The following is a 23369-nucleotide window of genomic DNA, read 5'->3' as shown; positions in this document are numbered from 1 at the left end:
ACACACACACACACACGCTATCTTACACTAGCTTTCACTGCATGAACCAAAATAAAACCCCAACGCTCTTAAGGTTGATAATGAATAAATAAATATATGAACAACTTTCATTTCCTGTAGCTTATTAGACTCAAAGTGAAACGAGGTTCATAATGATGTTTACTGTGGAACAGGACATTACAGAGCATATACATTTACATTACAGCTTTACAGAAGGCAGAAATAGGGCTTAGTTGTTAGCACTGTCGCCTCGCACCTCCATGGTCAGGGTTCAGTTCCCGCCTCTGCTTCTGTGTGCGTGGTGGGTTCCCTCCAGGTACTCCGGTTTCCTCCCATAGTCCAAAGACATGCAGCATTAGGCTGAAAATTCATAAATGAGCGTCTAAGCGTGTGTTTGTACGTGCGATGGATTGGCACCCCGTCCAGGTGTGGATATAATAATACACACCACTTCGTTCCCCAAGTCTCCTGGGATATGATCCAGACACCCCACCCCCCCCACCCTGTATACAGGATAAAGCGGTATGTGTGTGACCGAGCTTTAGAGAAAACTGGATACACACATATCCTTGATGCACGAGCCTTTTTCCGAGCAAGCCAGAAAGACAAGCATAAAACTACCTGAGAGATGACATGAACCAGATTCAGATGGAATCTTGTTATCCGTTGAGTGACATTAAAAAAGAATTGCAAATCTTATTTGATAATGATTTTATTGGGAGAAAAAAAAAAAAGATCAGCATCATATCACTACCACTGTGGATCTCCACTACTATTTCCATTAGATTCACTACAACTGGGTACATCTTAACTAATGCACTGAGTAGCTTCTCATTTCTTAAACACCCATGTTTACGATGAAATAATGTTCCTGTATCAAGCAAAGAAAACAACTAAGGAGATTGCTAGAATGACTGGAAATGGGTTAAGAAATGTCCAACAAATTATTAAAACCTGGATGGATAGTGCTTGAATATAAACTTTACACAAGAAATGTTGGGGGGGGGGGATGATGAACGACAGATTACATAAACACGAAGTTAAAATCTGACAAGACAAAAAAAAAATGTTAGTGAGGCCAAGAGAAATTTTGCTAGATTGAACTTCGGAGCAATGAAAAACGGTCATGGGGTCTGAAGAGTCCATATTGACACTTGTCCAGAGAAATGTGTGCATCAGGGTAAAAAGGGAAGCATGTGAAGCGATGCACCCACCATGCATAGTGTTGACTGTACAAGCCTCTGAAGGCAGTGTTATGATCTTGAGCCGCTTCAGTTGGTGCACTAAAAGTCTTTGGGATGTGCTGGAGATGTGCTTATAAATAAATAAGAGCTGCAATCATACGGAATTATTGCTACACCCAAGGGGAAAATAACCCTGCTGTAAACTATTAATCAACACGAACAGCATATTCTTCAAACTTTATGAACAATTATTTAACATGTAAAATATTATCTTGATATTTATTAGCCCTACTGAGTTTTTCAGTCAGGTCATTTCACTCAGGCATTAAGTTGACGTGGCACCTGTTTTTGAGTTACATATGACTGGATGAAATTAAATCAATTGACGTTACATGTCAAACAGCTTAATACATTTAATAACCTTATAATAAATTGAATTAATTTGGTAATTGTATGTTATGATTAAAACTGGTGTGGCAAGAACAGCAGGCAGGTTGTGAGTCATGGCCTCCTTGGGTCCTCCAAGAACTATTTCTTTAAATACTTCCATTCCTTACAAATGTACAGAGTGAAATTTGGTGACGTACCCAGGCTTGTATATGGGTGTTGAGACTGAGTAAACAAATGTGATTTATTAATGATGTCACTTATAACAGTCGTAGTAAAATTGTAATGTGCAGCAAACACGGTTAAACCCCGGTACAGGAAATGTGCTAACCATTTAAAGAACTGAATTCCACGTGCAAGTCAATGTTAGCCGTGTAAAAATCTTTAAATTAATTTAATCAGCATTATTTACAGAACAAGAGGCAGTCATTAAACAGTGGAGTATACATGAGGGAGAAAATAAACAAAAAAGATGGATCCCTAAAAGGCTAAAGATGTCTGACAATACCCCCCATGCCACAAAAAAGTAAAGAAACATCATACACTCCTTCACTCAGTTTTAAACACTCACAGCAAATAGATTGAGAATGAAACCGCAGTACAATTAAACAAAATTCGGACATTGTTCTCTCATCTATATTAATGGTAGAAAGCAAATCTAAATCCCCCGTAAAGAAATATGACGTCCACTAATTACCGACAGCTTGACCAATCAAATCTCCTCTTATTACTCTTTTTTTTTTTTTATAAAAGCGTCAAATTTTACAGTGAATAAAATAATTATATTTTACAACAATAGAAGTTCCAACAGTAAAATAGGCTTTTGTTGAGGTAATTAGATCATTATGGTGCTTGTATACAATAAAAAATAGATTCTCCCCGCCCCCCCAAAAAAACACACAACCAACAACAAAGTGTTTTGCGTTTGTTTTTTTTTCTCATAATATGGTTTAAACTTCATCTCCTCATTGAGGCCAAAGACTTCAAAAGGTCAGCTCTTCTGAGGCAGCATTAGTTATGGCACTCAGGTGCCCTGATGAGCTGCTCCTACCGAGCTGCTCGGTCTCAGCGCTGAGCTTTTGCGACAGATAATACTGACACTGGAACAGCTCAAAAGGGCAGCTTCTCCCAAATCACTAGCTTAGTTTTAGCTCTAATGGACTATATGCAGCTTCTGTCCACAGGATGTCACCTGAACACAAGCTGACGACTCCATGCCGATTGTACTTTCTGTATATTAGAACTTAACTCAAAGTCATTGGTGCACGGTGCCTGGAGAGTGACCCTGTAGATCAGAAATGGAAGCCAGAAGAAATTCCTCCTTCATTGCCACTGATGCCGCCTGCAGAAAAACAATCGTTTTTTGCTTATAAAATGTCTACTTGAGGTTGCAGAACACCTCAGATAGAAAAGGCACAGAACTGGTCTTTTGAGCCCCAAAACCCTGGTTCTGTATTATGAGCGCATCCAAAGCATTTTAGGACATTTTCCTCCCAGTCTGCGCACGTCAATTTTGAGCAAACAAGACCCTGAATGCTTGAAATGTTAAAACAACACCCACGCGGTGTCTTAACTTAGTCAAGACAAATGCTATGTGGTCTAACACTTTTGAGTTCATGTCACAAATTCGACCAAGTCTACAACACAGACAAATCACAACTTCTGCATGAAATCAGACTGAGCGGAAATCAGACATGCGAGAGTAAATAGCTCTTCCTGAATCGCATGCTATTTCCCAGGCAGTTACAGAAGTTAACCGTATAATTAGTTATCAAAATTTAACCGTACAAAACTTACCATCTCGCTCTCAGTAACTAAAACCAACTCATAACCTGTCATTAAGTCTCATCACACCTTTTCCAAATCCACTTCTCACACATACGACCTTGTGACCACAACAGACAGACTGACTGACATCTTGAGCATACATCACATTCTCGTTACAGATCCTTCATGAAATTTCTTCCCTGTTCACACGGTTTAGGAAGAGCGATTACCAGCAACACACAGAAAAACACACCGCTGCGTCTTTAAGGCTTCTTGTCTCCCCCCCCCCCCCTCCCCCAACTGACTTTTGCGCTATGAAGGCCGTGCTGTGACATTATTGCATAATCGCATATGTTTCTGTTACTGGTTATCGCCGACATCACTACTAACAGCGTTATAATTATTACTTTTGCTATGTACAAAACGTCCTGCGTGTTGTGTGGGGTGCGTCCGCGACATCAGAAAGGTGTCTGCAGGTGGGTGAGGTGCTGATTGGGAGAGGCGGCGTTTGGGGTGGAGCTGTTAGTCAGATGGGTGGAGGAAGGGGAGGAGTCAGAGAGCTGCAGCTCCTCCAGTTTCTTCATGTATTGATCACGGAGGGCCAGGAGCTCCTTGTAGCGCTGCTCAACCGGACTTTCCTGCACACACACACACACACACACACACACACACACACACACACAATCTTAGAGGACTGTAAATAGTAGTAAGCATACATCATAATAAACATACTTTTTTGATTTTCAATTACACAAGTTAGTGCTGTCTGGTACAAAATACCCGAGGTCATAAACTGAAAATCACAAGAGGACACACAAATAAAATAAAATAAAATAAAATAAAAAAACAAAAAAGCAGCTTTCCCAAAGGATCACCCAAAAGATCTAATACCTAGGCCACATGTACACTGGTATTTTTAATTTCATCCTTCGTGATTAAAAATGTTTGTCCACATTAATATGCAAAACAACAGGTGGAGAAGTATCCCTGTAAACACCTGGAGGGCCATTTTTATTCAACACAAGCCTGAAAAATATGTTATTACTTTATATATGACAGTCTAACATCAAACACAGGAGATAAGGTGCATGCAGGACTCTTAAAATCCTGACCACACACCACAACGCTGAAAACAGAGCTTCTAAATATCTTCACCTTGGAAGCGGTTTAACAAAAGTAATGGGAACGAAAGCCAAAAGGCACCGTGTACATGTGGACTAGGCCCAAGACTTGACAGACCAGTATTGAGGAAGTAAAAACATACTGAATGCTCTAAATATCTTGAACTAAAAAAAAAAAAAAGAAAATCTGTTCACTGTTCTCTTCATAGCTACAACCTTCACTGTAGAGGTGCGACAAGAATCTAGTATCTTTGTGTCATGTTATCCAAATGCAATTTTCTACTTACACATAATGCTGTAAGTATAAGTTGATTTCTCGTCTGTCCTCTATAACCAAATGGGTGCATCTTGCAGCACAGCGCCTTGCCCAATAGCTGTAAAAACTCCTACTCGTGTCCTATTTTTACTGTTACACCAAACTACTACCAAAGTAAAACTTTACATATCAGCTGCAATTTCCCCCTTCAACCAACAGAGGGCAGAAAAGACAGCAAAATTGCAGAGAAATGCAAATCCAGTACAATACATCACATTTTTTTTGCTGCCAAAAAAGGTCAACATTGACTGGTACTGCAGCATAAAATATTACTAGAGTACAGCAATTTTAAAACTTCATTACGGCTTAGATTTGTAGAAGAATAAAAGCACACACTGACTCTAGAGGTCTACAGAACAACCCTCAATACTTATGATGGCAGAAAGTAAATACTAAAAAAAAAAAATCAGAGGATCGTCATTAAAACGGAGTGCGTTCATGTTGCAAGTCTGAGGTTTATATTTATATTAGTGATTGAACAGTGAGCACAGGAGAGCTGTGAGACACTGAGCATGTGCGTCTGTGTGCGCGCACGCGTGTGTGTATGCATGTCTGTCGTGGCGATAAGGCAGTGAGCGGCAGCTCTCCGTCGTGCCAGTCAGGACGTAATTAAACTGGGGAAAGAGGATTTTCTGCACCACTGAAGCTGACAGGGTGGGACACACACTCAAACACACACACTCCCAAAGGCAATAACAAAGACACAGAAAAGAGGAGATGAACAAGCGCGCACACGAACACAAAAAGTTTGCACACTAAAAGCACCTTGTGTACTCAGGAAAACACATTAACATGTAAATGCACCTAAGCAGCCCTTCAGCTACCGAAACTAAATTATCATCTTAATATCTTCATACCTGGTGCCGTATGCGAGGGTTCCAGCGGATATAGTAATTCACCCAGAGCTCTAGGTGGCGCATGCTGGCTACAGGGTAAAGCACGCGGCTGGACTCGTGTGTGTAAAAGGGGTTCACATAGGAGGACGCCTCACTGTTTATCAGAGACCACAGGGATACTGTCTTTGACCGAACTTTCTGTGGGGGAGAGAGAGAGAAAAAAAAAGAGTGCTTTTAGCAAAGACATTTACAGTTAAAATGAGGAAACATGCATGTGTACAGTACATCTTCTGATATGACCAGTGCAATATATTACAAGAGCGTCAGTGAGCAATTATAAGCAAAGAAAGAAAAGCCCGGGAACTCAGAGCTGGAACACACAACAGAGGAACTGAGGGGTGTGAGTATGAAGTGAACCTGCATTCTGTAACATGGTTTTTGTTGCACTTGGCTCTGTGGGCCACACAATCAATGTTTCATCTCCCTTAAGTGCACCCTGCTCCGATTTAGATGCACTGAAGCGTATCACATGCTCTACTTCACACAATGAGCAGACAGCAGAGAGAGACAGAGAGCCAGAGCAAATGAAAGCCAAAATTGTCTCATCTCAAAACAGGCTTGATGTTGACAGCGGCTGCGATAATCTCTTTATTAGTGTGATCAATCTCTGGCCGATGACCATTAAAAAAATCTCAACGACTAAATCCCATTCAAATACGTTGGGTCGATTTATGTATACACATATAATTAAAAAATAAGCTCATGTCAGTTCCAAATTTGAACACTATAAAAACGTAGAAATTGTTAAGGGGGTGAATACTTATGCAGTGTAAGGATGGATATGACCAGTGTGTGTGTGTGTGTGTTTCTTACAAGGTTTTCACGAATACTCTCGCAGTTGTAGAGGAAGGTGCCAAAGCGACAGCTGTACAAGTGATCCAGGATGGTTATGAGAAAATGCTCATTAAACTCGAAGGCTGTTGGAAACTGCGGGAAGAATGAAAGTTAAATCCCTGTAAAAATTAAGCATCATGATACTACATTTTACATATAGATTACAAGTACAAGGGGTGTTCAAGTTAAACCACAACACTTCTTATAAGCGGAAGAATGAAGGCAGAAAAAACGATCAACGAGCACAGTACAGAGATGAGACTCTGCCACAAAAAACAACAACATTTGAATAGTGCAGAAGTTTTTAAAGACAGCTGTATGGCTGTGAATGATTAGCCTGGCCAAGGTATCCCACTGCAGTCTTTCCGGTGAACATTCAGAGTGTGGAACACCCGATTCTTAAAACTCGACAGACAACTGGTCGCCAACATTACTGTGTTGTTATTCCACACAGTCCTAGGTTGACTTAAACACTTCTTGTGTTTAACAAGCTAGCTGTTACTGTAGTAATAGAGTTGGACAGGGTTTCACTCACATCTCAGAAAATTATACTGCAACAAAAATTTGATGATAGCATCATCATTGAACAGCTTCACAGCTTTTTCTCACTGATAAATTAATAAACATATGAGCGATTATGTCTTTGAGCTACTGATTGTAAGGATTTATACTGTGAAGATACCAACTGCTAACTGCTTGAGCAAGACTCTTAATCTGTATGTGCTCAGATTTATCATATTCAATTTGGATTCAAATCTGCCTAATAATAATAAGAAGAAGAATGTGGAGCAATACAGCTTTAAAGTATTTAATCAGACATCAGTTAGTAACAAACTAAAAAGTTATGCAATTATCTCACAAAATACAATTATCCTGCAGTGTACAACTCACCTGTTTGGTCATCTGCCACACACAGTCTATGAACTGTAGGAATATAGGTGACCTGTCCTGATCCGCGTGGTTTTTGTCTCCGTGACCGATCCTCTGCGAATGCATTTGCACAAACACACGTCTTATTTTTTGTGACTATCTAAAGCTAAAGTTACAATGCACATCTTTAGTCACACAGAACTTTCTAGCTGAAGTTTACAAGTAGAGAATGTGCACACACCGAGGCGAACTTGTGTCCAAAGCTGATCCACTCCTTCTCGATCAGCACCTGGAAGCCCCCGAGTGTGCGGTAGTATGGGTCCAGCATCAGCATGGCCAGGGAGGTGAGCTGAGCCGTGCGGTCCCAGCCGTCACTGCAGTGCACCACCACCGAGCTGCCCGAGCACACTTTATCTGCTACCTGAATTGCTCCCGACAACACCAGCTACAGCGGGAAAAGAACACATAAGAACATGCAAAGGAATAACATTACCACTAACTCAGCTGTGTTCTTTACATCTCTGGAGCAGTTTTTAATCTAGTATTTGCATACTGCATGGTCTAAAGCTGACAAGTTTCTTTTGCCAAAACTAATTTTGCTCCTATATAATGATTTTTTTCCTCCAAGAAAATACTAACAGCATAAGAAATAATACTCAGTGTTTTCCCTATAATAGTACAGGCATGGACGGGCCACCATGCCAACAAGATCCCCCTACCATGTCTACATGGCAGGCCATTCTTGTATCTAATACCATCTAATGTACACTCATGCGGGAATAATCATCTCTGTCTCCCTACTTCAATCATATTTGGTTTTCACTCGCTCTGGTAAAAAAGACAAACAAACCTAGAAACAATACTGCACTTAAATGAGGAAAAGGAGTTAACTGAACAAATCGGTTTGCAACTAAAGAATGTAAGGGGGAGTGTCATTAACATGCAGGGTGCTAAACATGAGGGACAAAGACTTTGTTCATTTGATTACCAATATTGCTAATAGACATCCCACACACTGACAGCAGCTCCTCAAGGCCGCAAATCAGATCACATTTATTTATTTATTTTAAGCGAGGAAGACTCAAAAAAAGATTTGTCTTGTGGTAGGTGGACCTAACACTATTCTTAGTGGGCGAGGTTTCACATTTAGCCTTTACAACCTCTTCTTCAGTCCAGTTGAGTCTCGGGCATTGCTGCGGGTGAGTTGTCAAAAAAGTTAGAAAGATACAAAATGTATTTAAATGCACCTTTTCTATTGCATATGGTGGATTTAATGATTGTGAAATGCCTGTTAAAGGGAATTTAGTTTAAATTGCAGTTTGCAGACGTTTGGGAATTTATTATAATTTTAAATCCTTATGTGGAATTTCTTTTTTTATTTAGGCATTTTTATTTATTTTTGTCCTTAAGGATAGTAATTGGTAAATTTGTCAGTGATTTGTCTACACAACAAAAACAACATTATCTTATTAATTCTCGGTTTTACATGACCTTGATATGGAAATTAGCAAACAAAACTCTTGCAAATTTACGAATTTACTGCATGCACACACAAAACCTCTACCATGTTCTGGCCAACAAGCCTAGGGAAAATACTCATACTTAAAGCATTATAAAGCATGAACACGAAAATGGGATGATGGCAGTGAAAGTACCGGAATACATTATTTAATCATTAAAACTTAGCTTGAAAATGTGTGTAGTGAAATTTTGAATATTTTTTGTAATATATTAAGGCATTTCCAAATGTAAAGTTAAAGAAACATGCTTTTAAAGATTCTATTTTGAATTTGGTTCAGGAGCATCACAGGCACTCTGTCGTACTCTTTACTCTAATGAGCACACTTAAAGCTTCAGTATGGCTAGAGATGGAGTTCCATAGTAAAGTTGAAGTGTGATCATTCATGTTCTGGAAAATCTGATAATGGGCAGATATGTAAACTTAATGATGTGGTTCAAATAAGCGCTCTGTGCTCTTTAATCTTGCTACTGTCAGGCTGCACATTGTAGAGTAATGAGACAGTTGACAAACTTTTAACCAAACTTTTAAAAGGGGGAAAAAATAGGGTTAAAAAACGATAATATGAAAGAATATTTTATATATAACCAGTACATTTTTCCTTGCCACTGTCGCCGTCACCCTTGGCTTGCTCATCAGAGAAATTTCATTCATTCATCTCATTATTATCTAGACACATTTTTCTCACACATACACAATTTATTATTATTTATTTATTTGTTTATTTATTTATTTTTCTTTAATTATTATTTTTAATGAATTTTTTTTCATTTTTGTGAAGCTGCTTTGAGACAATGACCATTGTTAAAAGCGCTATATAAATAAATTTGAATTGAATTGAATACATGGGTTCCAAATGAATATCTAATGAATATTTATTTATTTAGATGCTAGAATTAAACTCTTTATATTAGCCAAGTGCAGTGTATACACCATGACTGTTGGCAATAATATTACACTTCCTTCTTGTTTTACCTTTATATGCTCCAGCCAGTGAGTCGATTCCAGGCTGGACAGCCAGTGAGACTCCTCCACATTGGGGTAAACGATGTCCTTCAGCTTCTTTAGTGACTCTCTCATCACGTGTATATTGTGAATGTCGAGGAAGACCAGTTCTGCATTCTGATAGGCATCTTCACCCTCATAACCGCCTCCTGTGGCCTAAGGGTCACAAGCTAAAGGTCAGAGCATGAGGTGGACGTTGCATAGTTGAGAGGAGACACCATGCTCACCATGACTCCACACAGTTGACTGAATAACACTAATAAATGGTGCAGACCTTTTCAAAATGCGAAATCAGCAGATCAAATACAATAGTGCTATATTAGTCTCATTTCAGGCTGTAGTGTTATCTGGGAATTTGCACATCAGCTTCTGCTTTAAACTAAAAAAAAAAACCATTAGCCAACTACAGGAACATGAGCATCAGGAACATCAACTCTGAAATCACTTTTTAATTCTTGTGTCTGACAGCTTTGCACGTTTCACAACAATTGTTCAAAGTAGATTCAACATGGTCGATAAACAAAAAAGGTACATCACTATTTCTGATAAATAATAGGTAAATCATTACTGCTAATAAATATTAGGTAAATAAAATGTAAACAAATACAACAAAATTATTTATTTTAAGCTTATAGTCAGAGAAAATATACTGGGGCCTTGGCCAATATGGTATAATGTGTGTGCGTAAAACATATTTTATTGTGTCTGTATGCGTGTGTGTACTGCGCATGTGTAAAGCAAAAGCAAGTCTCATTCGGGAGGTTAAAAATCCATTTTCTCTCTCTGCATCAGCCTGCTCTTTGTGTCACACACACAGACACACTTTCTTTTTGCTCTACACAGAAAAACTGCTCTGTCGCGATTCTTTTCAAAGGTAAAGTGCAGGTTAATTTGTTTTATTTTTACTTTACAGCAGTGATTCCGTTAGTGTGTCGCTTAATTGAGTGTCGTTCTGTGTCGTTGTGTGCGCGTGTCTGTGAAAAGAGTGGGTAGGATAACTGTGTAAGACGAGGAAGGGGGAAAGGGGAGCTTACTTTAGATTTACACACAGAATGTCTGCGCACGCAGACAAACACTTTTTTTTTTTTTTAAGGTAAAGTGCAGGTTAATTAGTTTAATTTTTACTTAATATTTTGTGTTAATTATTTTTTATGCATTTATTTTTTGGGGCTGTAAAATGAATAATTTAAGTTTCCATTATTTCTTAAGGGAATTCTTTGAATCGGTTTACAAGTGTTTTGGAATACTTCTGGAACGATTAATGCTCGTAATCCAAGGTTCCACTGTATATATATACACAAAATATATATATATATATATATATATATATATATATATATATACACAAAATATATATATATATATATATATATATATATATATATATTTCCCCTTTTTTTCCCTAAGTAAATACTAGTGTAAATACTAGTTGGCCTACAATGACAATCCAGTTTTGCTTTGACATATGTATTGCGTTTAAAATGTTAATATCTTCAGGTCACAGATACTTATGCGAGAAACTCTAGTTGATGTGTGTATGTTTAAGTTCAACAGACTATAATCGATCATCGACTAATTTACTCATAACCGATTATAGATTATGAATGATTAGACTCATACAATACACATTACCACTTTTAAAAATATGCTGAGCCAACATAACCCTGATGAAATAGTGATTAGTTTCGTAACCTCCAGATGACCAACCTCTTTTTTTCTTTTGTTTTCATTCATGACAAATAAATAATTAATTACTTAATTATAAGTATTTAAACAAACACAAACTCTCCCTCCTACTCAAAATGTAATGACACAAAAAAACTAAGCTGAAATGTTTGTCCTCTTATCTTTAAACACACAGGTACGGTAAACTAGACAATCAAGACAGACGATCCACATATTAGTGCTATACACTTGCTGTGGATGGCACTTTCCTACACCCAGACTGTCTTCTCTGATCTGTATCATATGATAATGTTAATGCTTGGAGAATAGACCATCACAGAGTCCTTAGACTAACGAACTCACGTAAGTCTTCTGTAATGACAGCGGCTACATAAAAAAAAAGGTGAAGTGTGATAACTAACAGATATGTAAACTTAATGACGTGGTTAAAATAAGCTAAACAAGCTAACATCAGACTGCACACTGTATAATGATGTGACAATTCTTAAATATTCAACCATTAATTTCAAAGTGAAAAAAAAAAGGAAAAACAGAATCTGTATAATAATAACTGTTAAAAGTGGCATCACATGGTTATGTGGAGCTCTGAGACCTTCGTTAACTTGTTAAAGAAATAATAAAACATTAGCCCTTCAACCCTGAGGCTGACTTGCAGCTTATTCTGTGGAAGATGGTTCCTTTATAAGATCAGAAATAATGTTTAAAATTACATCAGGAGCTCTTTTATAACCCTGTGACTATTTAAATCCATGATACATGTTTAACCGAACCTCTCCTTAGAGATTAGCTTTTTCCAATAAATTCCAGTTGGGTAAATAATTGTAGTTTGTTACTAATGCACATTATCATAAATGCAACCTTTTTATACGAAGCTCATAGACTTTATGAACTCAACGTACAATATAAATCAATGTTCATATGCTAAAAAATTTTTGGATACCAATGAAATAATAAAAATGTGCATAATTCCACATTAATCCCCAACTCGTTATGAAGCCCCTTTCAAAATCTCACCTTGTTGGCCACAGCATTAACGTTAGGCCTGGCATCATAGATGGTGAGTTTGGGCGTGCTGTTGGTCTCACGGATGATGTCGAGGTAGCGCTCGTCATCTTTATTGCGCTTGCCGCTCATTCCCACAAGGGGCTGACTACAGCGCATTATCACCGCCTGCTTGTCCCTGTGGATCCATGACAGCACCTGCGCTCACATGGAAAAGTTGCTCACACTCAATGTACTGTACAAATCTATGAAATGAGCTTTATTAGGTATTCTGGTAAGGATTTAAACCCCCCAAAAAAGCTTACCGGTATACGACAGCGGGAGCGGAACGCAGCCACTCGTCGCAAATCTTCATCTGGGATTTGGTATGGGACAACAAGGATGGTGGGGTAAGTGTCACATAGATCATAGGCCGAGTTGATGAAAGAAATCCTCCACCTATCATTAGGTAGACCCTGGAAAAATCAAAGGGGAATATTCATATCACATGTGCTAAAGAATGTTTTACTGTAAACCTATTCACACAGCTTATGTATGTATGGTGCACATTTCTCCATTGATTTGGAGGCTATCCTTAAAGTTGCCAAAATAGTAAAATTTAACAGAAAATCATCTTCATACTTAGTTCATGTTAGATTTGTTTTGTAATATAGTCTTTAAGAATGTCCTTGACAAAAGAAAGACATTAAACTAACAGGAAACTCACAATGCCAATATAAAATGTGTTAAAACATGTTAATAAAGAGAGGCAAAGACGACTGTGTTTGTGTTCACAAATAAATGGCAATCATGTAGAGAATTCTGTGTAAATAAATTGACATTTCCTTAAAAAAAAAAAAAAGTGTGCCAATTTATCGTGTCCCGTATTATTAATTAAGGCTAAAAAACCAGCTCTTGCAAAAAAGAGCAAAAACAACTACAGTTTTTTTGACATATTAAATATGACATAATTTAAAATAATTATAATGGCACTAAAATTGATTTATTCTCTATACCACTTATTCTGTACAGGATTGCCTGGAATGCCCACATATTTACACACTACGGGTCATTTGGAAATGGCAGGTAGCCTACTCCGCATGTCTCTGCACTATTCTGTACAGTAATAGATTTTAGAAAACGCTTAAGAAGAAGCAGGATGCAGTAATAGTGTAAAGTGTTTTACTTTTAGGGATTAGATAGAACAAGACGGAACGTTAGATGTTCGGCTCATGGTGTTACATGAACAATCTGACAACTATCTGTACTTTTAAAGACAGGAAAATGAAAGACCATCTTGATATTTCATAAACAAAACGCAAAACTGCCTTAACGTTTGTGTTCATCAGAAGTTAAACTGATGAACTGTATTACTTAATGTTTATTATAATTAATGTTTTTTAGCAAGACCCTGAACTTTTATCTCAGTGCTACAATATTGCAATTCGGGGGCGAACACTTGCAGCGTTTCTAAAATCAATGCTAGCTGGCTAAAATGCGAATGTACAGAGAGCTGATTTCTCAAACATGTTGGGAAAGTTGCAGGTTCAGAGCAGTCATGCTTGTCCAACTCATCATATTTATAAGAAGCAATAACTAATCCCATATCAGCATTCAGTCATGAGAGGCCTGATAAATTTGACCAAACTGCGCTGGGGAAGGAAAAAAAAATTACACCTCGTTCAGCAGCTTTACTGTGACAAGTCTGATGAGCACTAAGAGCATTACAGGCCAACCGCAATGTATTGTCAAATCTGCAGAGAACTGCAAAAACTGTAATCAATTCAAACCAATTCATCGCCCCAAATTCCTAAATTTATAAATAAATAAATAAATAAATAGCAAAGAGGATAAGAGAGGATTTGCTGAATAAATCACAAGACCTGCTCTGAGCCCTGACCATAACGGTTTATAGTTCTTCATACAATGAAAAAAGTCTGGGTAAAATCGCCACAATCTAGGTTGATCAAAAAATGTGTCTATGAACAGAGGTGAATTAAAGACTGGGAGTGTGTCCACAAAACAAAAACAGAGTGCGAGTACAGAGTGTGGATCAAGTTGCTCTGTTCCTCACCTGACGTCTGTATTCATCCACGGCCTTGTAAACTGCCCAGCCATTCTCATCAAACTTCTCCTGACTCAAATATGAGAAGAGTTGCTATGATTGGAGGGGAAAAAAATAATTAAAATAAAGGGAAACAAACTAATTTGGAATTACATTTTAATGTTAGGATTTGAGGGAAAATGCCTTAAATAATAATAAATGTGTGTGTGGATGTCAATGGGTTTAAACTGACCAGTCCATGAGAAACGGGGAACGCATATTTAAAAAGCTCCCCAAAAATGTCTCTGCGACTGTGACCTTCCTGCTTCAAAGCAAATCTCAAATTCCTCATGTCCTGTAAACACATACATTTTATAATGTTAATACCTGAACAAGTTTCTATCTTTCTTGTAGAAAGGTTTGATTTGAATCATAGTGAATTTCCAAAAACAAATTATAACTCTTTAATAGGAAAAATTAAACAACTGCACTTTTGCACACGGGGTGTGAAGACTTCAAAATGTACATACAGTGCATTCGGAAAGTATTCACAGCGCATCACTTTTTCCACATTTTGTCATCTCACAGTGGAGAGATGGCAGGGTAGAGTGGCGAGAGTCTCATCAGACCTGAAAATTTTGTTTCTTATGGTCCGAGAGTCCTTCAGGTGCCTTTTGGCAAACTCCAGGTGGGCTGCCATGTGCCTTTTACTAAGGAGTGGGTTCCGTCGGGCCACTCTAACATACAGTATACTGTAGGCCTGATTGGTGGATTGCTGCAGAGATGGTTGTCCTTCTGGAAGGTTTTCCTCTCTCCACAGAGGACGTCTGGAGCTCTGACAGAGTGACCATCGTGTTCTTGGTCACCTACCAGACTAATTCCCTTCTCCCCCAATCGTTCAGTTTAGATGGCCGGCCAGCTCTAGAAAGAGTCCTGGTGGTTTCAAACTTCTTCCACATACTGATGGAGGCAACTGTGCTCATTGGGACCCTCAAAGCAGCAGAAATTTTTCTGTAACCTTCCCCAGATTTGTGCCATCCTGTCTCAGAGGTCTACAGACAATTCCTTTGACTTCATTCTTGGTTTGTGCTCTGACATGAATTGTCAACTGTGGAACCTTATATAGACAGGTGTATGCCTTTCCAAATCATGTCCAATTAACTGGTGGACTCCAATTAAGCTGCAGAAACATCTCATGGATGATCAGGGGAAACAGGATGCATCGGAGCTCAATTTTGAATACTTATGTATATGTGTTTTCACAATTTTTTTATTTGTAATAAATTAGCAAAAATCTCAAGTAAACTTTTTTCATGTTGTCATTATTGGGTGTTGTGGTGTAAAATTCTAAGGAAAAAATAAATTTAATCCATTTTTAGAATAAGCCTGTGACATAACAAAATGTGAAAAAAGTGATGCGCTGTGAATACTTTCCAGATGCACTGTAAAGCATTGAGAATTTGTGTATGCATGTAGTGACAATTGATATTCATGCATCATCTTATCTGTGGGTAAAATGATTTATGATCTGATTCTTGGCTAAAATGGATTGGAAGATTTTGTTTAGCTAATACACATGTCCGATGTGAAATTACTGGCCTGAATCTGAGAGTCTTACCTTGCAGGTGATATCCAATCCATACGAGTTCTCCCCTCGGCTGGAGGCTCCTCCCATCTTCTCTATCCTGCTGATGACACCAAGAGGCACATCCAGCGTAACCGTGACATCCTGAGACACAGACAGCAACACTGTTTAATACTACAACTAATATTCTGTCAAATAATCTATATGTTCTATATAGTCTCATATTAAGCTTACAAGGGCTGATCTAACTAGCTGCCTATTTTCAATAGTTAAGGCGCAAAAAAAATTTGTGTTTTGTACCAAAAAATAAATTTCCACAGCAATGATCAAATGCATTAGACTCCACAAAAAAGTGGGAAGTAATGGAAGGAAATGGGAGGTGTGGCAGAATATACATAAAATTCTGCTTAATGTACTAAACAGCAGCCGACAAACACATTTTGTCCAACTGTCAAAACCAGGTGTTTATTATCGCTGTGAGAGTTGCTCCGAGCTTAATATATTGCTGCTCTGAATTGCCAGGTGGATACCATACACTGATGACCACTAGCAGAGGAAGTAAATAACATTGATTATATCATTGCAATAGCACCTGCAAGTGGGTGGAATAATTTCGGCAACAAGTGAACATTCTGTCTCAGAAGTTGATGTGTTTGAAGCAGAAAAATGGTCAAGATTAAGGTTTGAGCAACTTTAACAAGGGCTTAATTGTGATGGCTGGACAATTGGGTAAGAGCACCTCTAAATCTTGTGGGATGTTCCTGTTCTGTAGTGGTCATGACCTACCAAACGATCCAAGAAAGAAAAGCCAGTGAACCAGAGACAGGGTCATGGGCGGCCGAGGTTCATTAATGCACATCAGGTGCAATGGCTGCCCTATGTAATCCGAACTAACGGAGAGCTACTGCATTCGCATCGCATTTTGTTTCGTATGGGGTTGCATGGACACAGACCAGTCATGATCCCCATGCTCACCCATGTCCACCACCAAGTGGGTGGACCTACAATGTGGATGTGAGAGTCAGAACTGGACAACAGAGCAATAGAAAAAGTTGGTCAGGTCTGATAAACCATGTTAACTTTTACATCATGCGGATGGCCAGATGCATATGTGCGTGCTTACCAAGGGAAGACATGGCACCAGAATGCACTACGGAAAAAGGAAAAAAGCTGACAAATACAGTACAGTGCTATTCTTTGGTCAATGTCCTGCAGTTAATACTTTTGGTTTTGCCATTCATGTGGATGTTACTTTGACACACACATGTTACCCAAACATTGTAACAGACCAGTATTCCTTAATAGTAGTGGCTAAAATGCACCCAGACACATGTCAAAAATGGTTCGAGTAACATAACGTGAAAGAGTTCAACGTGTTGACTTGGCCTCCAAATTCCCCAGATCTCAAACCAATCGATTTGGATCAGTGGGATGTGCTGGAAAAACAAGTCCAATCCATGAAAGCCCCACCTCACATCTTACAGGATTAAAGGGATCTGTTACGAATGACTAGGTGCCAGATACCACAGCATATTTTGAGAGGTCTAGTGGAGTTCATGCCTCGACATAATGTTATGGCTAAACAGGGGATATTTTAACTGCGAACTGCTTTTTTTTTACCATTAACATAAATAAATATATATTTTTACATCTTTATCCATTTTACTACAGACCAAATTTAAAGCTCAGTTCCAACTTTTATCACAATGTTGCTGATGAATTGCTACAAATTCACAAACCGTGACAGGTTGTTGGTAGTCACACATTAAGATCATAGCTTGCTGGTGTGTGTCTGGGTGACCCGCAGCAAATCAGCTTGCCTGCTAGAGCCTAAGCTATGGCTTATCATGACTTGTAGGTCTGCTCCAGGTTCACCAAATTTTTTGTAAGCATATAGATGGCCTCCTGTAGCCAATCGTGGACAGTCATATTGGCACCATATTTTAAAATGGTAGGATTGCATCACTGTTAAGTGTACCTTTATATCATCTCGTCATTTTTGGTGTTACCGGATATAAGCTGTGCATGTTAAAACTGTACAGCTTATAGCAGGTAGTATTATCTGCCAGTTAATGAAGAGTGGGTATAACAACATACAAGTGATCTGGTGACAGGATCATGGAAACCCAAGACCTATCTTCACACAGGGGGGACCAAAGCCAGCCCGGCCCAGCCTGATCTCATAGATAAGTCAATGGAGCAACAAATTGCTGAAAAATGTCAATGCTGACCATGAAGGAAAGGCATCAGAACAACCAGTGAACCCACAGCCTCAGCAAGCCACGATTATAAATCTGCAGTAATACATAGTAAATATTGTGAATCTGGAGTCTCCCCTGGAACACTGAGCACGAGTGGAAAAACACCCATGTGCAGAATGTTTACCCTTCAATAATCTCCCTGTTTATTTCAGTGTCTTCCCACTGCTTTTGTAAAAAAAAACACAAAATACAAATCACATGTTCAGTGTTAATATATAGCTTTTATATCAATTATTACAGTATTATTAAGAGTGTATTACTTTCTATAACAAATCAAAGTCAAATATTTAACATGGTAATATGCATCATTAGTTATGTAGAACAAGCTTAAATTCTTAGCACAACTGCTGATTTGCGCAGCTATACTGATTTAAGCACTGCCACATACAGACAGAAGAAAAATGTTAACACTTCTACACTAGAAATCCCAGCCCTTTGCCTCTCCTTTCTCAACAGACTTGCAGCAACAGGACTGCAGGTGCCTCCTGGTCTGTGCCAACCCCAGACAGTGCCAGCACAGATGAAAGACTCTCTCTCATATGATTTTCGAACAGACCTCCCTTTTCTTGTTCATGCCTATCTCGTTTTTTCCCCCCACAAGGACAAACACGATATTGCTGAGACAGCATTATCTGAAGGGAGGAAGACAGAAGACATCTTAAGACAGAGAGGCATAAATTATACGAATGAAAAAATTATAAAAGGGAGAAATGCACAAGAGTAGTTTCAGACAAAGCTGGCAAACTATCAGAAGGACTTAAAGCTGTTGGATGTTCCACTGCTGAAGAGGTGGAGTGAGGTGAAGGGATGAAACCTGACTCATGCACTTTCTGTAAGGTCTCTGCTGAGAAGATTTACCTCATAGAGAAAAGCTGGAGTGTCTGAGAGCTGCTCTGAGAGAAGTGTTTGTGGCAAGCTTGGTCTCTTTCAACAAAAACGGTGTTGTGTAGTCTCTCACCGTGTCTGTGCTCTTGAAGTACAGTCTGTAATTGGTGATGAACACTTTCCCTTTGAGCGCTCCATTGAACGGGCACATGTAGATGAGGTCTTTATCTGCGAGAAAATGGACAGATGGAGCAACACAGACATGCACATTTTATTTCTGCTTTGGTATTTAAATGAGGTTGAATATTAACTGCGATAAAATCTTGTATTTCTACATTAACAGTACAGCTAGCCTCTGTGTTTAATGGTTTAACATAACCATGAATCATAAGTACAATAATATTTAGCTACATTTGACAATTTACCATGTTAACCTTCTACTCATAATTTCTTTCAATAATTATTAAAGACTACCTTATGGAAACGTCTCTTACTATACATTACTGCTTTCACTGATGTGACCTAACGTTACTGTAGAAACCGTCTAAAAATATTCTGCGTGCTAAAGACAGGTAAGTGAGGTGATGTACAAACCAAAATGTCCCAGTGCAATTATTGGAAATGTAAAAGCTCCTGTCTGACCAATCAAATTTATGGACTGTAGCTAAATACTGAATAATGGATTTGAGATTCTGCCATAAAAAGCTGGAAATTTTTCTAGCTGTGTGGAACATAACTTTTATAGAGTCTTTTCTTATGTTTGAAAATAAAAAAAATGTACTCAATAGTTTAAAAAAGAAAAAAAAAGAAAAAAAAAGAGCGAGACTCTGGTCTTACAATAGGCTAAAAGTAGACCGTAGGCTCCTAAACACATCATTAGTAGAATCTGAGAAATTTCTAGTGGATGAAGGTGTAAAATGCCTGATGGAAGACTTCAGGCACAGTACTGTGATATCAGATTTAGCAGCAGTTAAACTTTTGAATGGTGCAAGCATTTTAAAGAAGGATTTTAGTGAATGATGATCCCGGCCGAGGAGGCTCAGAGCCCATGAACATTTAGATCATTGAAAACTGACGAATAACTTGTGTGTCCAACTTGCATAAGAGACGCATTTATCTGTGCGAACTGTACACGCAATCAATCAAGAACACAGAGAGAGAAAACTTTCTACCTTGATTGTATCCAAGCACTAATGGAACCCTGGGATATGTATATTAGTGTAGCTGGGAAATATATAGAGAAATAAATGTTTTTTTTTGTTGTTGTTATTCTGCGCAATCAAAAATCATGGTTTGACCTGAACACCCTTCACAGAATATTCAGTAAAAAATACATTCATGTCATGTACACCAAGTTTCCTAAGAGAAAGGCTGTAGTGAATGTTCAGTATCTACACAGAAAATGTATATGCTCTGTAGCAGGTTTAGTTCGATCATGTGCCTGCTCAAACACACACAAATATAGCGTTTCTTTGTGGTTAATGAAATGTAATTTGATTGTATGGAGGAGTAACGCAGCCCATTAGGTCTGACCTTCAAAACCAAGACTTTTTAAACCAAGATCCTGCCTAATTTTTGGACAGCATTGCCCAGGAATAAGCTGAAATTATTACCACAACTAGATATTTTCAATTATTTTTGAAAATAGGGCTGGAACACAAGAATATCATCTATCCTTTTATTGCTACTAACATCCCAGTCTATTTATAAATCAAAGTTTGTGTAGCTTAAACCTGTTGAGGCTTACTTAACACTGCTTCTTACTTATGGTGCATAATAAAGTCTTTGTTTAAGCTTAATGCCTTACCAAATATGTTCCTTGCTGAAAATGAAAACCTTTTACTTGTGTCACGTTTTTCTGTGTCCTACACATATGCACTGTTGCACTCTCCTTTATGTATCTGTTTAAAGCAAACTGTTTAATATATTTATATAGAGTTATATATACCTAATATTGGATTAATCATTTAAAGTGGACAAAATATACCCTTAGATATACTGTAGTATTAAGTAGCTAGTATACAAATGGTATTTTATTCCAATACACACACACACTCACCTATCACTCTCTCTTCTCCTGGCAGTAAGGCAACATCTGCTAGAGGCTCCATCTTCAGATTCTCCCTGGATGCCTGTCAACACACGCAGGAACATCAGGCTGACGTGTGTGTGTGTGTGTTTGTGTACATCAAAACACACATCTCACAATGACACTATAATATGTTCTCCACTACACAGCAGCATTGAATTCTAAAACGGTGGCCAGCCTCAGGCGTAACTCCTTTTGTATGAACGCTGGGAAAAACATGGCTACGGTTCTCCCTTTCACTTTCACTAAAGTCAGAGCAGGAAGAGAAGAGTAGTGGAGGACAAGAACAAAGCAGAACAGCTCTCTTTCACTCCAGCACTCGTGTGTTTGAGCGCGCATGGTCACAGACCAGATCATCTTTCTCTGGGTCATTTTCCTGCTGGCAGTTGAAGCTTAGTGAAGTTGAATGTAACACACACACAATTCACTCGCTGCAGCCTGATGGGCATCACATGACAGCTTCTGGCTCAAGCTCTACTTTATGGAGATGGATAATGAAGCAGTCAAAACATACACGAACATGAAGTTCCTCTCTTAAGAACAATGGGGAACTAGATCATATCAAATTACACCATAAAGACTGTTGGCATACGATGACCGGGTTTTCACGCAAGCTTGCCAGGATCGCTCTGGCTGTTAAGCTTGGTGTGGCAGTGGGGCAAAGTAAAGGGGAAGGGTAAGCGGGCAGGTAACACAAACTGCTTTATATATTTGCGGTGAAAACCAGAGAGAAAAAAAACAAAACAAGAGGAGAGTTCACCCCTGCGCACACAGGGTCTGATAAACAAATTAAAAATTCCCGACGAGGACTCTAAGAAAATAAAAAGTCATCTCACATCCACTGTCTGTCTCCATGCTTTCTTATGAAATCCCTCGTGCTCTAGGTGGGTTACTTTCTCTCCTGTCAATCACAGCAGAACTTGGCAATCAGGGTAATTTGTGAGCTCATGGACTATAAGGAAGAGAGCAGTTTTCCTCCAAGTGTACTACGCTGTAATTGATTGCGATTATATACCAACAAAACTATCGGACAACATTTCCTAATTAAATCCTCAGGCGCTCACATCATTATGTAAAAATCATTAATCACTGTGTTGATACAGGTTAATAAAGGATTGGCTTATCTACCCATATTTCATGTCCTTTTAACATACAGAAAGATTGCAGAGTGATTTATTTGCTTTGCACTTTGATTGGTTGCACATGATGTGCTAATGCAAAGTAGTAAAATCTTTAAATAAACTGTTCTTTCACCAAGGTGATAAATATGTCCAGTAACAGTACAAATTTCCTCAAAAATAAAACCTCTTTTGAGAGTGCGGACACAAAAAGTCTTTATTCATAATAACAAGCTGACCACAGCAACACTATGGGGGTTGCATGGCTAAACATTAATAAATAACAATTAATGATTTTTAACAGCGTAGCTGGAGAGTATAAAACAGGCCGGTTATACCTGGAGCACGTGAATGTGGCGACTGTGGTAAGTTTTAATGATGTAAGCGTTTCAGGACACATTATTGTTCACATTACAGATATAATGTGGTCACAGCTGTCTTACAAGACACATTAAACCCTGTTCAAACCTGTTTTTAGCACTGTGCACTTAAACCCAGATAACCTGAGACAGAAGTTAAACCCAAGTGTACAAGAAAATGGAAAAGAAAAAGCTGATTTTTACGTACATTCTTCATGTAAAGGTGCATGTGCCAAAAAAAAATAATCTAAACGCATAGAAACGGGAGAAAGAGAGAGAAATATATGGGAGGGGATAAGAAAACGATGGATGAACGCTTTTTTTAATGGCAAATGGAGGTGTGACACGCACACACATGTGCACTGGGGCTGGCAATATGCAAAACTGCCACTCTCACCTGCCAGGTGTTAGTAGTAGCACTGACATATGTACAGTCCAGCAGTGGTCCAGCTAGAAGTGTACCAGCATGCCAACTGCCTGTCTGCCTGCTGATTCCAGCCAAGAGAACATAGCCTGCCAACA

At 38.6% G+C, this 23369-nt stretch overlaps 1 protein-coding gene across 2 annotated transcripts in view; it reads right to left on the bottom strand.

Moving 5' to 3' along the window:
• Positions 1-1946: 1946 nt before the first annotated feature.
• Positions 1947-23369, bottom strand: part of mtm1 (myotubularin 1) — a 30136-nt gene continuing 8713 nt past the window's right edge. For both annotated transcript variants that reach the window (XM_053495663.1, XM_053495664.1), the window contains exons 3-15: positions 21341-21413; positions 19415-19509; positions 16229-16339; positions 14864-14965; positions 14641-14724; positions 12893-13042; positions 12600-12785; positions 9870-10055; positions 7617-7820; positions 7397-7489; positions 6485-6598; positions 5633-5809; positions 1947-3976 (exon numbers count right to left, since the gene is read on the bottom strand). In XM_053495663.1, the coding sequence (XP_053351638.1) occupies positions 3797-3976; positions 5633-5809; positions 6485-6598; positions 7397-7489; positions 7617-7820; positions 9870-10055; positions 12600-12785; positions 12893-13042; positions 14641-14724; positions 14864-14965; positions 16229-16339; positions 19415-19509; positions 21341-21413 (1755 nt within the window). In that variant the 3' untranslated portion in view covers positions 1947-3796. The remainder of the gene's footprint in view (positions 3977-5632; positions 5810-6484; positions 6599-7396; positions 7490-7616; positions 7821-9869; positions 10056-12599; positions 12786-12892; positions 13043-14640; positions 14725-14863; positions 14966-16228; positions 16340-19414; positions 19510-21340; positions 21414-23369) is intronic.

This window comes from Clarias gariepinus, chromosome 1 (genome assembly GCF_024256425.1).
Source record: "Clarias gariepinus isolate MV-2021 ecotype Netherlands chromosome 1, CGAR_prim_01v2, whole genome shotgun sequence".
In the NCBI taxonomy this organism is placed as follows: domain Eukaryota; kingdom Metazoa; phylum Chordata; class Actinopteri; order Siluriformes; family Clariidae; genus Clarias; species Clarias gariepinus.
The sequence above is the reverse complement of the archived record's forward strand: the minus strand, read 5'-3'. Positions and strand labels throughout refer to the sequence as shown.